Source organism: Sinohyriopsis cumingii, chromosome 2 (assembly GCF_028554795.1).
Source record: "Sinohyriopsis cumingii isolate HCF-2022 chromosome 2, ASM2855479v2, whole genome shotgun sequence".
NCBI lineage: Eukaryota > Metazoa > Mollusca > Bivalvia > Unionida > Unionidae > Sinohyriopsis > Sinohyriopsis cumingii.
The window spans coordinates 56737422-56753016 of NC_142962.1; the positions used below are offsets into that span (position 1 = coordinate 56737422).

The 15595-nt window shown below is 35.0% G+C and overlaps 1 protein-coding gene across 1 annotated transcript in view; it reads right to left on the bottom strand.

Moving 5' to 3' along the window:
- LOC149804921 (phytanoyl-CoA dioxygenase domain-containing protein 1-like) overlaps positions 1–5029 on the bottom strand; it is a 29647-nt gene extending 24618 nt beyond the window's left edge. The window contains exons 1-2 of the mRNA XM_089945906.1: positions 4803–5029; positions 723–840 (exon numbers count right to left, since the gene is read on the bottom strand). Coding sequence (XP_089802032.1) covers positions 723–840; positions 4803–4955 — 271 coding nt within the window. The 5' untranslated portion in view covers positions 4956–5029. The remainder of the gene's footprint in view (positions 1–722; positions 841–4802) is intronic.
- Between the last annotated feature and the right edge of the window lie 10566 nt (positions 5030–15595).

Consider the following 15595-nt stretch of genomic DNA (forward strand, 5'->3'; position numbering starts at 1 on the left):
ATATTTTTTGAGAGGAAACATTTGTTTGGATTATTCAGTGGAAATAGAAAGTGCTCATTTGACTATAATGTATATTCCAGGACTATTGTGAATTATTTGAAAGAGTTCTGGATAACCCCATTTTGACACGTAGGACTGTTGGCGGGAAATTTATACGGAATATTTCATTCTTCTGGACTTTAACAGAATCTTTTCAGAATTATGTTGGATTCAGTTCATAATATTGTAAGTTCCTCTTAAGTTTTCATTTTTTAAAACTTTAATAACTAAATTATTTGTTAATTTATTATAAAAAAAAATTGATGGTTTTGCTTCTTTCTGTTGCTTAGTTTATGACCATAGAGTCGTAACACTGCAAATATGACGAAATGCCAAGTCAGCAATTGTTTTGAAATATATTCTTCTCAGATAAATGAATAAATGTTAAAAATTCTATAAAAAGTTACTGAATTATGAGGCAGTTGTGATTCATGTTATAAACGAAACCCGTATAAACTAATGTAGAAATCCGTATTAACTATTGTAGAAATCCGTATTAACTATTGTAGAAATCCGTATTAACTATTGTTGGAACCTGAAGCCAGTAATATTCTTGACCACTATGTCAGACTTAAACAAGTTATAAATTGTTATCTTTTATATGAACTTATTGTTAGGCTAGACACGTTTTCTCGTGAAATGTACCTAAGGAAAATTTAGATAATATTAAAACAGATAAATACTTTTGATTTTTCCAGCTTTGTATAGCGTCTGTGCCAAATGCTCCACCAAATCCTTGATGGCGTCACGACATCTCTCGAGTTCCTCTTTCTTGAAGAAGTCCTCCACTATTACAAATCCCTAGAAATTAAAATTCTGTGATTAAAAAAACCACCGTTACTGTTACGTCAAAGGTGACTGCATATGACAATTACTTGAGAGAATGATAATGTTCATCATCAATAATTGGCAGATCAGATGTATGCAGAAATTTTATACAGTGCCTCCTTCTCATTTGGTCTCAGGGAGGTAGTCTGTGTTTTATATATGTTCAGGTGTATACTCTTTTTGTACCGAATGTTACAAAGGGTTTCAAAAGCAAGGCATCATGTCTTTTATCTTAGTTTTATTATCCACATGCACGTTTCGGGTACTGTATGTTTGTATTTATTAGCGTTTAACGGCACTTTGAGATAAATCTTCTTATTTTCTTGGAAATTATCAACTGACAAATGGATCTTTGGGCATTAGAAAAACGACAGAGTTATCAGCGAACATTTTAATATTAACAACATGTTTGCGCTATTTCCCTAATTTCAGACCAGGGTAGGAAAATAATGATAATAAAATCATTTATTCAGTCTTATGGTTTAACATAGACCTGGTACATTACAGCAGCATAGCCACTGCATACATTATTTAAGAAAAAGAACAACCTGCAAACTGATTTGTTTCGTGCCAATCCGTTCGTATTATAAATTAAAGCAAAACGCATAATCCATTATCTACGCCCGCCGCTCTAGACATAATGCGAATAGTACACTTACCGGTCGCTTTTAATTAAAAAATAAACTTTTTAAACCACAGCTTTACTAAAGTATGTTTCATGCTATTAAAAAAAATCGTAGTATGTTCTCTGCTATCCGTCTTGTAATCAAACATTCAGTGCTATCCGGAGAAGGTTTCGAATCGGAATACCTTGCAAACTATCATCCCGTTCTATTACCCTTGATATTACATATATCGTCCAATTTGCGTAAGAAAATGGGTACCTTGCAAGCATTCCAAGTTTAAATAACTTTATAAATGAGCTGCATTTATCGGACACCTTACAAGTTTTAGAAACTCAAAGTATCGCTGTTCTACTGCATCACATTACCACAAGAATTCCCCTTATTGTTATCGGAACAGTGAACCAATATGTTTAATATCTACTTTTAGCAAATAACTGGAAGAAACTGCAACTATAACCTTAGGTTGTAGCTTATGCAGATGCAAGTGGACAAATGACACTATCAATAATATTTTTTCGAATGTTGATATTAGCATATATCTTATTTGAAACACATTTTTATTGTGTTTGTGACAAAACTCCATTGTCTAATAAGTGTACCAAAACCATAAACTTAATTATTTTGGACATCACAAATTAGGAAGAAATCAGCCCATCACAATGCGTGCATATTGTACAATATTCAGGTTACAAAATGAGAAGACGAGTAATGAATAATTATACGTAATACATTTCAAAGTGGAACGATTGCCCTGTGCGCTACTCAGCCCTATCTACTCTAAGAGCCTCTGCTGTCTGGCGTATTACTATCCAAGTTTATATATTATCACTTTATGTTAGGAGTCACTCAAGATTCCAAGCACTATTTAGCCCTTTTGCATTTGTGGCTGTGATGACTTGCTAAAGACAATCTAATCTATGCACTGACTGTAGTTGGAACTAAATAAAATTCTTCTCAAAATGTGTTAATGTGTTTCTGCAAAATGTAAAATTGCCTATGCACATTTGAGCTCATCCGTTATCAGATCTTTAGCTTCGAAGGTGCCGACTTTTGCACGTTGCCAAGTGCTTCAATTTCAGAGGTCATTAGATAGTAAACGTAGTCTGCAATCACGTAATGCCTAAATGGAAATGATCGGGTTTGAAGAATACCAGAACTTAAGGTTGTCGTTTGCGCTTGAATCAGATTGGACATGGTCCTTGTGATATGAAAAATATGTTGATATCAGCTTGCAGGTTCCAATAGTTTTCCAATGCAAATATTCTTAATCATATAGACAATCTTAAAGACAGTACAACGATGACGTTTATTTTGATCCTATAAAAAGAGGTGAAAACGGTTACATAGTGCTCTGCATTGTTCTGGTGACCACCAGTTTCTGTCAGCTGTTACTAAACCATCCCTTAGTTTTAGAACTGGACAATGTTTTTACTGCCAGTTTTTAGCAACTCACAAGTGTACGCGTACTACTTCAACTACGGGGATATGCACAACGTTGCCGTTTACCAGCTGATAATATTTTGCGGTCAGCTACGGCTAGTTATATTCCAGTTTTTCTGCTTATCTTTGAACGTAATTTAACTTCATAATGGGACGACCACTAAACGACTTCTGCAATCGTCATGTTTATTCCTGTTTCAGACAAATTAGGACTCCAACACAAGTTTTCGCTGAATTCTCCAGAATGTTCAATAGGCAAACAGTGAACATTGCTTATATAGTACAAAACCGTGACTTTTAATGTGAACATTTTATAAAATATTTTTGTGCAAATATTTAAATATGATTTTGATAATGACTGTGGTAGTAGAGATTGGGTAGATTACCTATTTTAATTCATGTATTTCATCTCTTTGATTCTTTTACATGACTTAGTAAAGAAGATGAACAATATAAAGAAAGAAGAGGAATGCGCGTCACGGTAACGACCGGAAGTGCAAAAATGCATGTGCTAATATATCGTTATTATTATTATTATTATTATTATTATTTACTCGCAAGAACAAATGTATGAAATAAAAGCTACGATATCGTCCACAAGACAAGCTCATTGCCTCATCAGTAGATAATATTCAATTGAAAATTATGTAGTTGTACAGTCAGTTGACTCTTGACCTTTCGCATTGCGGTTTAAGTTTAAACCATTGCCTTATCATATCAAAACATGAACTTTATCTTACGTCTAACAGTACTATCTCAAACACTTGTCAAATGTGTGGAACTACTTTGTTAAATTTTTAATATGTGTTTGTCCGCCCAGCTGATCGGAGTTTGGATAACGTACAAAACAGTACACTGAATCATCCGATTATAGAGGCGCTTACAGGCTGTCAAGCTGAAATTTTTTGCTTTTCTATCTTGTCAATTTACATACAGTAATGTGCATTACTGTGTACTCTTTTTGATCTTGTAAATATAATATAATATTGTACATTGACTATGTATTCTTTCGAAATGGAGTTCATACATTATTGCTTGATATCTTCTCCATCAACAGACGTCGCTTCTTTTCTTGCAGCAAATCGCGGTAGCTCAGATGATGGAGCGTCCGACTAGGTACTGATGTAATGTCCCGGTTCGAGGTCGAACCATTAAATTTAATAACTGGTTTATTGGCCATCACATGATGCGTTATGGCACGTAATTTAACCGGGAAAGTCGAACATACCACATTACTGATTTTAGAGTTCTTAATTACAGTAGTAGTTGTTCTTTTGTTGTAGTAGTAGTAGTAGTTGTTGTTGTTGTGCAGATAGTGAGAATGATGATTCTGGTAGTGCTAGTAATGATGGAAGAAGGAGACAAGGCAAATACCACAAGAGTGATATTAGTAATGGACCAGCTTTGTGTGCATACGTGTATGCGTTCTGAGTGTTGTATACTTCCTCCTACACATCCTGAAATAGAGGCACCAAAACTTGATTCGAGAATCGTACTTCAGGAACAGGTGTTCCAAATACTGATCCACCCCGTTGGTAAAATAGATAGGGCGAGACAGGCTGAGGTATATATAATAGAAACAACTAATATAGGAGCAGGAATAATATTGGACTGGTACCCTATCATCCCATAATGAAATCCATAATAATCCACTCCTGTGCAGGATATCATGAAAAGGACAGAGTGTACAATGTGATACACTGCAGATAAGACATATCAATTTAAATTCATGCTAAAGTAAATATTGACACATTATAGAGTCGTAAGTAATCAATAAACAACAGTGCATATTTACTACAGGTTTAGTCTCTGTATATATCGGTCTATATGCTGAACGGTTTTGGCTAGGAAACTCGAGAAGAAACTTACGTCTTCAAAAAATTTCTTGACCTTCTGGATAGGCAGTTGACCAGGCTTTTTGTCCTTGGGTTGAAGTGGCATTGCCCTGATGTCAAACAATTCGGGGTGGCCCTCGTTCGTGTAGCCAGGCTGCATTTTTATCTTCTTGGGTTCCGACGCCATGATCAACAGCTAAAGTGATGACAGTGTTGTACGAAAGTAGAATGAACCTTCAATTGATGTGTGTGTTCAGTAAATCTAGGTCATGGACAATTGATAAACTAATGTAGTTGGCTCATCACGTGACTGAAGCTAGTACGTAATAAGAAACTGGAGAATGGAAATTTTATTTTAAAAAATGCATAGGATGTGTTTTGCTTGCAGGACGTTGAAATAATTTGTATCTAAAGTGCTCGAGTGATAATTATTGCACATTGCTTAAACCAAATGGATTTACACATGATCAATTCAAGGTTTAATTCATGAACTTTCTGCATCTATCCATAATAATAGCCATAGTCCATGCTCCACGATCATATTATGCGGAGAGTGAGCATGCATTTCGATCAGAACATTGGCACCTCACCTGGCCTCTATTTGTCTATAACTTTTGAACGCACAAATGTACACACACACACACACACACTGATTCGTGTCACACTGGGAAACTTTTTTTAAAACAATTTCCTTGTCGTAGAAGAAATAGACTTTCCAAATCGGGTCTTACTTTTGTATGGTAACTATATCATTCACTAACCTTGAAAAAGGAATCAGTCAATAATAATCGAATTGGCGAGATAATTGGGTGAGCTGGAGAGATTATAGGACGAATTGAGAGAGATCGTGTGGCCAGCTGGGGAATTAATCACACAGAGAGCTGGAGTGATTGTAGTGAGACCTGTAGATATCACAGAGTGAGTTGGATTGATTGTAGTGAGACTTGTAGATATCATATAGAGAGCTGGAGTGACTGTAGTGAGACCTGTAGATATCACATAGTGAGTTGGAGTGACTGTAGTGAGACCTGTAGATATCACAGAGTGAGTTGGAGTGATTGTAGTGAGACTTGTAGATATCACAGAGTGAGTTGGAGTGATTGTAGTGAGACTTGTAGATATCACAGAGTGAGTTGGAGTGATTGTAGTGAGACTTGTAGATATCACAGAGTGAGTTGGAGTGATTGTAGTGAGACCTGTATATATCACAGAGTGAGTTGGAGTGATTGTAGTGAGACTTGTAGATATCACATAGTGAGTTAGAGTGATAGTAGTGAGACATGTATATATCACAGAGTGAGTTAGAGAGACCATTGGGTGAGCTGGAAATATTACAGTGTGAGCTGGATATATCACAGGATGAGCTGATGGAGAGAGAGAGAGAGGATATAATCATAGAGCGAGCCAGAGAGAACAATAGTGTGATGCAGAGTGGGCGTTAGGTGAATTGAAGATCATTAAATTAAAATAAAAAATATAGTAAGGGAAACTATAGCAAAATCAGATAAGAAACTTTCGAAAGAGATGCCAGCGCTTTGATCTCCTACGAGTTTAAACGTTTGAATGAAAATATACAGTTTAAACCTCGAATCAATGAGTTACTTCGGAGTTACTTTGGATGAGATGATTGGTAGTTAGAAAAGGAGCTAGAAGCTGATATGAACAAATTTGACACAAAGCTGGTAAGAAAAAAACGGATGAATAGTGAAGACGGCATTATCAGGACAACAGAGTTATATATCGATGTCGTGGCCAACACACATCTGCCTGATTCTAACGATCTTTCTTACCCTTTAAGCTGCTAAGTCAAGGTTGAGTCAGTAAAATCTTAAATCGAAGAAGCAAAGGTGAACCAGTCAAACCAAAGGTTACTGTTTCTTGAATCAATTAACACTGTAAGTATATCACCATGATGTTGTGAAAATGTTAAACAATTTCATGTAATAAATGGTTCCAATGAAGGAAAGATACTAGTTAGATCATGCAGCAATAGATACCTCTTTCTTTGTGTTGCTACTAAAGAAATGTTTGGTTTTCAAAACTGTACCACCCTTACTAACATTTTAAGAGTTGATGAACCTAATTGTACTTGTAGATTTTCTAAGTTAACCATGGACTATATAATTAATTCAGGATTGTTTCGAAACTCGATTCAACCACTGTTATTCTGGATGCTATCCAACTTTGTAAATATGCACAACTCGTATAGGAGTACTTGAATATCAGTAGGTCACACCTTCTATTCGGAAAATGAACAATTACCAGAGTTAGCACAACGATCTCGCCAGCTCGTCCTGTCTCATTAACAACCGATTACTGACGCGAGACCTCGATTATATTTTCTCAACAATGTTTAGCTTTTCATGTTCAATAAAAAATCACATCCAAATCTTTACCATATGGCTTGGTTGCAAACATATTATATAACGTAATCTGAACCAAGCTGGTTACTACAAGCTGCCTTCATGAACCTGACCCCTCTGAAAAGCATACAAGAGATAAAAGTCTGAAAGTATGTGAGTAAAGTAGCTCATACCAGTAATAGGGCACGTTTATATTTATTATTATGGTATGTCAAACATTGACGTAATTTTTAAATAAGATATTTATTTATATAGCTTATTTTACCGATTGTATTGTTTAATCATCCACACGTAGTATTTCTTGCATGTAATTAATTTGTCATTTATATGCAATTTTTACTTAATTTTTTTATACAGATAATGCAGTTGAATGCAAGAATATTAAATCAAACGTAAAACATTTTGATTTATACGCGTCACTTCTTCACTCATTGCAATATTTTTCATTCATTTCCATCACAAGTCATTATATTTCTATACGTGTCATGCATATTGAATAAAACGTAATTAAATCGGTACATGTGATTTCCCAATATGTATTCATTGGTTATTGTTTATATTTGAAAAACTAAATAACTTTAACCGATTTGGAAAACAAAGCCATTCATCTGCAAAATTGATTAAGCCTTTGGAATACAATTAAATTTAATTGGTCTCACTGTCTAAAATAGTGTATACAATAGAGAACTTGAGTTGTATGTCTGCGTTATGCGATTGACAAACCAAGGAAGATTTTGTTTGGGGTTTATTGTGGGATGTGATGGGGTGGGGTAAGGATGGAGTTAAGGCCAGATACGAAACTATCCAATGACACCTTAGTCGACCGTCGGCCATTAGGACAGTGTAGGCTATCGAGGTGCAGGATAACTGATGTTGACCTAGCCATGCAAGTTTTGCAATACATATATCTATGGGTTAACAATTGGAAAAAGTCAGTGTCGGACTTCGGAGAAGACTTTAAACCATCAAAATAAAAACTAGTTTTCACTTAATTCACACGGTATTCGGACAGAATTTCGCAAGTTTAAAATTCTCACTCCGCTTGCTTGAATGAGTTGCTTTGACCATTTCTGATGGACTGTTGTTCACTCAGGAGCTGAATTAATTAAATTTGTTAATAACGCTTTCCAATAAATTAGTTTCTCCATGTAAAATCACCCGATACGTCCATTGTTTCAGCCTACAAGCCTGGAATTGTTGATATTGTTAAGGCCTTCAACCCTTAACAACATATATTTTCGTACGATGTAGTATACGTTATGTTGCTACCAAGCCTTAACAATGTTGTTGGAATATTTTCTCTGTTGCGCATGTGTCACATTTTATATCCGGTTGCGGAAGCTGAGCGTAATTTGAAGTAGGTGATAGCAGAATGTTGAGAATTTGAAATGGAAATGTCGATTGAGGCCCATATGACAGCTCATACTCCAGGCTTGTATGCTAAAACAATGGACGTATCTGGTGGTAAAATATGGCTGATAGCCCATAGAACACAGGTCTGTCATAAGAAGGGACAAACTTAGGCCAAATGTGAATGCCAGAACTTGGAATCTGAATGTTCCTGAAAAGACTATGATATCCAGCACTCTGAAATAATAGAATCTCTTGCAGAATAAGGCTTTTACCAAAATAGTAGAGGGGCGAATTAAGAACTTCGAGGCCGGACGAACAGAAAAATCAGCGAAATTAATAGACAATGTGGAAGATATTGCGGAAAGGAGAGGAACGTTTCAAGAGCTGGCTGCCAGAAATAAGGCTGCTTAAAAGGGCTCTGCGCGTGCATTTTAACAGGAGTTAACTATCTAGCGAGTTGCTTTGTTATACGTTGCTAATCATGAATTGGAGTGCGTGCACTTGACCCAAAAGTAAACTGTCGCTAATTAAAAAGAAGTCGTAAACACGACAATAAAATTTTTATTAGCAATGATATCATGTTTCCTTTTCGCTTCATGTACGTGCATTGGGGTGCAGGTGGGGAGGGCAGCGGAAAACGTACAAGGCTGCAGTTTTAAAGGAAAGTGCATGTTCAGCAAGTAAACTAACACTAATTCAATTATTTGCTTCAGATAGATTGATGTCATTGCTCCATGAACATCCATCTTAAGTCAGACATGTATTCGCAAATACATCAGACATTTGGTAGGGTCGGCTCGAATCACATATGCTAAAGGTTTCAATGTTAACGTTCGCAGCTAAATTAAAGCAATACTTCAAGGAATATTACACTAAAAACTTTCATTAAGTTTGCTTTACTGTTGTTTTTCATTCAAAATGCACCAAAACGTCTTGCAATTAAGATTGTATTAAACGTAAACAGGCCGAAAATAATGTTTTAAGAAGGTCAAACTTTGACATAATTAAATTTTTCTCCGTATAAAAGCAGAGCTCGACTACAAGTAATATAAGCACAATATAATCACGTAGCTCTTAATGTGTAGTCTGTAGAGAAAATAGCTGGAAGACCTTGAAAGAGTGCATTTTGATGACTTCACGCTAATTGTTGTGCTAATGAAAGACAATTTACTACTACGAACGTTATAATGCACTGTAACGTATTCTCTGTGTATTAATCAGTTTTTCCCATTGTTTTAGAGCATTAGACAAAGCAGCTTATGTGTTGTGTAATGGGATTGCGCGGATCATTGCCTTACTGAGTGAAAAGTCTCTCTCTCTCTCTCTCTCTCTCTCTCTCTCTCTCTCTCTCCTATAAGTTGGATATCCACCAATCATAGTTGCCGTTATAAAGTACGCCAAGCACCAAACACTATGGCGTGTAGCTCAGGTTCTAAGATATCGCTACTTCTAACGTTGCTTCTATGGTCATGCAATTTCTTGTGTGTACTAACATTTATCATGCATAACAAGTCAAATGTGGTTGAACTAGCCTATTATTGGTGCTATACTGACTATACCAAAGTTTTTGGATTAAATAATATACATGTGAAGCTGTCGAGATATATCATCCGATAGAATTTCTTGTTGGTTCCTTCTTAGCACATACTTTCAGTTTTGGATCCAGCTATAAGAGTGAGAAAAAAAAATTAAAATCTTTTTGTTTGGGGTTAATTTCATATAGAAAAAATACAGTAGCAACTGATTTATGTAATATTTCATTCGAGTTCTTTATGGTGCTTTTCTAAATTACCAGTTATATTCTTATTATAATTTTAATTGGTTGTGTACTCAGCCACTTCTGAAAAGCTCCATATCGATCCGTACCTGACTTGATACAAATCCAAACATTCGTAACAATCATTAATTTTTAGATATGATGCAATCTTCAGAGCATTTGTTGTGTTATGAATTTGTTTGCGCGACAACGACAACGGTAAAGAAATGCTTAACTACTCCCAAGAAATGCTTAACAACGATCTTTTAGCGTTGAGATTACATTTTCCATGACATAACTCATTTCATTTGATTGTTACCAATCAGTCATCTTTGCAAGATTATCTGCGGCATTTCAAATATATCGGAGAAATGTTATCTTTCGTAAGAGACTTTTAAAATTGGGCACAAATTTGAGTTCGCCGTTTAATGTATCTCGTCAATTCTCATTTGAGTTGCAGATTTAGAATTACAAGTAATTTGTTATTTAAGTGCATTCAAGACACAGTTTAATGATATCAATCAATCAATCTGTTTGTCTTTTTTTCTAGTGATATCTAACGAGGAAGAGATAGAACTCGCTCATGGTGCATGCATTTTTATGGGCTCAGTAAAGGTAAGTTTGTCCATGTTCACAAGCTTTTCAAGATTTAATCACGTAAAACTAACACAAATGAAAATAAAATAGGATACAGATGAATCATAAACAAGCAAAATTTTGTAAACTGCATGTGCTTTATGTTATACATAATTTCAACAATATAGAAATCATCTTTATAACAAATTTCTCGCTGTTCTAGATCATTGTGACGGTGATATTTACATTATTGTGTAATTCAAAGAGCATATAATGTATTCGTACTTGTCCACAATCATCTTAATTTATATTTTTCCTGCAGTTAAGCTCATTTTTATTCTTAACGCTTTCGGCGGAAAAACATGAAGTCGTTCCAACTGCGAGCTTTAAATAAATCTTCACAAAATCTCTGTGTCTTGAACAGTATTGAACCACTGGTTTCACCAGTTGAAAGCGAATTACCTTACAACAGCAATATTTCTGCTTTAATCCAGACAACATTAACAATTTTCTGATCCAATCTGTATGTATGTTGGTTTGTACACGCTTTTTTCACCCAAGGTGTTTATATAGTTGTGTTGAATTTCTTCTCCTCCTCCTCCACGCTCTTCAACTGGAACAGAGGACGAATGATGCTCGCTTGGAACAACGGTATGTTGAATATAACTAATGAAAACTACAAATACTTCTACATGTATTTATCTTATAGAGTTATAATTATAAGTATAATTATTACACATTTCCTGTACCTCCATGTCTTTAAATCTATCATTGAATCATGCAGCCGAACGTAATACGGTGCACGATTTAAAATAAAATAGCTTTCAAAATGGCAGATATGTTTAAATGGAAAAGAGCAAGCACGCTAGCAGACAAGCTAACAAGTAACAACCACAATAATGATGATAATGTTGCCTCCATTTTCGTGTTAATGTCTTTTCTTTTACAACCCATATGCAAACGTATACAAACATTTGTAGCAGTGTTTAAGAGGCTGGACATGACTACCTCTGTCTTTGAAATAAAATCTGACATTAAAAAGTATCTACTGGTATAAATTTGATTTTTTCTTTCCTTGTATGTATGATTATTTCATAAACTAACATATCTGCACCTGTGTACGTTTCTTTCTTTTACAGCCTGTTGAATTTTCACTGGCTTTATAGATTTGTGGCGGACTTGGCAATTTTGTGGACTTTCTAGTCATTTGTGAACATTTCGTTTAATTGAGTTATTTGTCCCCGCAGTTTCTATAACTGAGTATGAAATTTTGAAATCGGGGAAACAATTAAAATGAATGACCATACGTGTTATGACAACTTACGTATAATCAATGTTACTCAGGATGTAACGATAAAAATGCTCGGACTCAATGAAGATTATAACGAGTAGCCCCATTAGAAATGAAAAATGTTTTCTAATATCATTAACTTCACCCTCATATTTCCTTGAGAAACAAGCCAATATACCACAACGATACCACTAATAATCTATGAAATCGTCTATCTTTCCGGGTGTTTGTGTGTTGAGGGGTGGGTGGGCCACAATTTTATCACAATAATGTGTGAAAGTTTTCGTTTATTTCCAAAAATGACATTTCCCTTCACTGGGTTGTACCATAATTTATACGTTTATATTATCAATCGAATGAGACAGCATTGACCATCATATAAATAACCATTCCTTTTTATCTGCAAGATCTGATGGATTCAACAGTTAAATTCACAAAATGTTTAGCATTCCGTATGTACTCGCATATAAGTCGACTCAAACTGCAAGCAACAAAGATTGTTATCTGACGTAGCATAATGCGCATACAGACCAATATATATGTGGTTGTTCTACTGATTACCTCTAACAAGCTAGCGCACTGTGCAGTTTGTAGTTGGACTTTTCTTATAAGCGAGTAAAAACCATACCATTTACATCGGTGATTCAGTTAGGATTATATCTTTAGAAAACGTTAGTTTTACCGATAGGTTGGTCAGAGAGGGGGCTCCATTGTCTACTAGAATGGAAAAAAGGTACACGGTTTTTAATTTTTATTTAGTAAATGTATGCTTAGTCTAATAATGAATGTCTCAGATTAACTTGCAAACTTCTATACATCCTAATTGGTTATAATCCTTGGATTTTGTTAATTTTCTTTTTTCTTTAAATTTTTGTCTTCTGCTGAAAACCGTGTAGTCGATATGATTGTTCATATACCTTTTTATGCATCTGTGTCTCGTCATTTCCAATTTTCTTATTGGATTAAAGTGTAGACGCCCCCCACCCAACCATATAAAGACACACTTACCTAACTGTTGGTACATTTTTGTGTGTATGATGGCATCGCATGAGAGTGACTTTGAATATTTCTGTTTACATCGGTAAGAAAATATGACCATCCATTGGCTCTACTGGGTCGACATTTTACTGTAGCTCTCGCAAAGACCTGGGTAGCAGTATTATACATCTTAGTCATCAAAGACCTCAAAGCCCACCCCAGCCTGTAAAGCAAAAAGGAATTTGCCTGCGACAATAAACCGTCAACTTCGCTAGGCAAGGTTCCAAGATGTTAAACCTATCGAAACCTTGGTGGATCGAGCAGAAGTTTTAGTGCTTTGTCCTAGTTGCCTCCCTTAGTATGTAGTGCCAATTAACCAATAGCGTGTAACAACGGTGCATTGTAAATCGGTTGAAAATGGCTGAGGCATTTGACTTTAAAAGAATGCATTGTAAGTTTAACATCGAAAGTGTAATTACGTACAAGTGAGAGCACGATTACATGTGTATTCGAGGGAAAGGTATTTTTTTTTACAAACACGAACCGGTAGTGGAAAATTTTTACGTATGTAAAAAGGAATTGACCTACACGTACATGCACACAAACACATATAAACTGTTTTTAAATATGTACATTTTTATTTTTTATTTTTCATGTTTTATATATTTATTATTATTTTGTCCATATGTAAACAAAATATTTTTTTTACAGATGTGACATTGCAATTATTAACTTATGTGAAAAACAGTTTAGCATACGGAAATTTCTTTGTCACAAATGTAGAATTTATTTTTGACATCTGTAAAAAATTACTGATTTTACATATAAGAAAGCTATTTTACATATATATAATTCTTGTTCACGCATAAATAAATCTAAATTGTTTCACATAAAAACTGATTCTCATCTGTAAAAAAAAATGTCACATGTGAATGAAAAAGAATAAATGCTGAAACCGAACGCAATTCATTTAATGGCTTCCATTAGGAACACTGCGGGTTTTAAAAGCAATTGTCGTATCTTATCATTTTCCTTTTCGCAACAAGTATTGATCATACAGGCATTGTAATGAAATGAAAGCGTATTAATTGTTTGTTTGACTGATTGTGATATGGAGCCCAAGGCCTACATACAGTTTGGAACGAGATCTTTTATCAACAGAATGCTTCTGTAAGGAATGGGAGGCAGACATGCAACGTAGCAAAACTCAGTCTTTTTCTGCATCTCAAGGACTATCAGGAATATATGGAGGTGAAGATATAATACCCAGTCGATATACATATAGCCGTCAACTGTTATGAAAGGGACGTAAATACCGCAGACCTCTTTCTCTCTCTCTCTCTCTCTCTCTCTCTCTCTCACACACACACACACACACACACACACATTAATTTAATTCAATTTCAAATCTTTTTCATAACAAGAAAATCAGACAAATACCGATCAAGGTTCGTGTGCTGCTACAACTGTTTTACCAGATCCGCTCCTTTGCATGATATAAATCTGATTCTCAAACGGCAAGAAGTTGGAAGATGCCGATCTACTGGAATAACGATTTTTGGAATGAATTTTCTGCTTGCTTAAAAAAATATTCGACGGGAAAAGGGATCGATATACATCCAACGGTCGACACAGAAATGAGAGTATTCTGAAATACTTAACATGGGTGGGATGCATTTTTCAATCTTAGTTTGTTTTATTTGTTTTTTATTATTATTTTTTGCATGTCCAATTCAATAACGTCATTAAACACTTCTTTTAGTTTCTTTATTTCGATCATAGAATTTCAGACTTAAAATCCATCTGAGCAGGTGGAAGTATTCGTTGTGTTTTACATATTCTCTTATTACATGACACCTTTACTTCGCTTATACCCGCCTTTCCTCTACAACCATCAATATATCCCTAGTGTGAACAACCAATCTGAAATGTGTGTGTGTGTGTGTGTGTGTGTGTATTGTTACTGCTCAAAGGTCTTAAACTAAGTAACAGAAGGAAGCAAAACCAACAAATTTTGTCCATCTTAACAAAGAATTGAATTCTCTGAGTTATAAAATGAAAATTTAAAATGAACTTACAGTATTATGATTTAAACCCTAAATAATTCTAACATGTTTAATCACAAATCCATGTTTCGAATGAATTCCATGTGAGGTGTCGTCAACAGTTTTGATGTATCACATCGTCCAAAACTCCTATGAATGAATTCACAATAATCACGCAAGCTGCTCTAGTCCAGAGTCAATGAGCACTTTATAATTCCACTAATGAAATTTAAATAAACGTTTATATTAAATCTAAACACAACAGTTGACACATATGCATGCTGTTATTTAAGCAAGAATATAGAATATAGGAATGCATTAATTGTTCAACTCTTCATCTGTATATAAACCCTATGTCTCTACATCTATCATTTTCCTACTAGATCTATGTTGCAATACCTCCCACGTGACACATTTCACAATCGCAACCGAACCCACCTGACTTAATCACCAGTGGGAAATTAC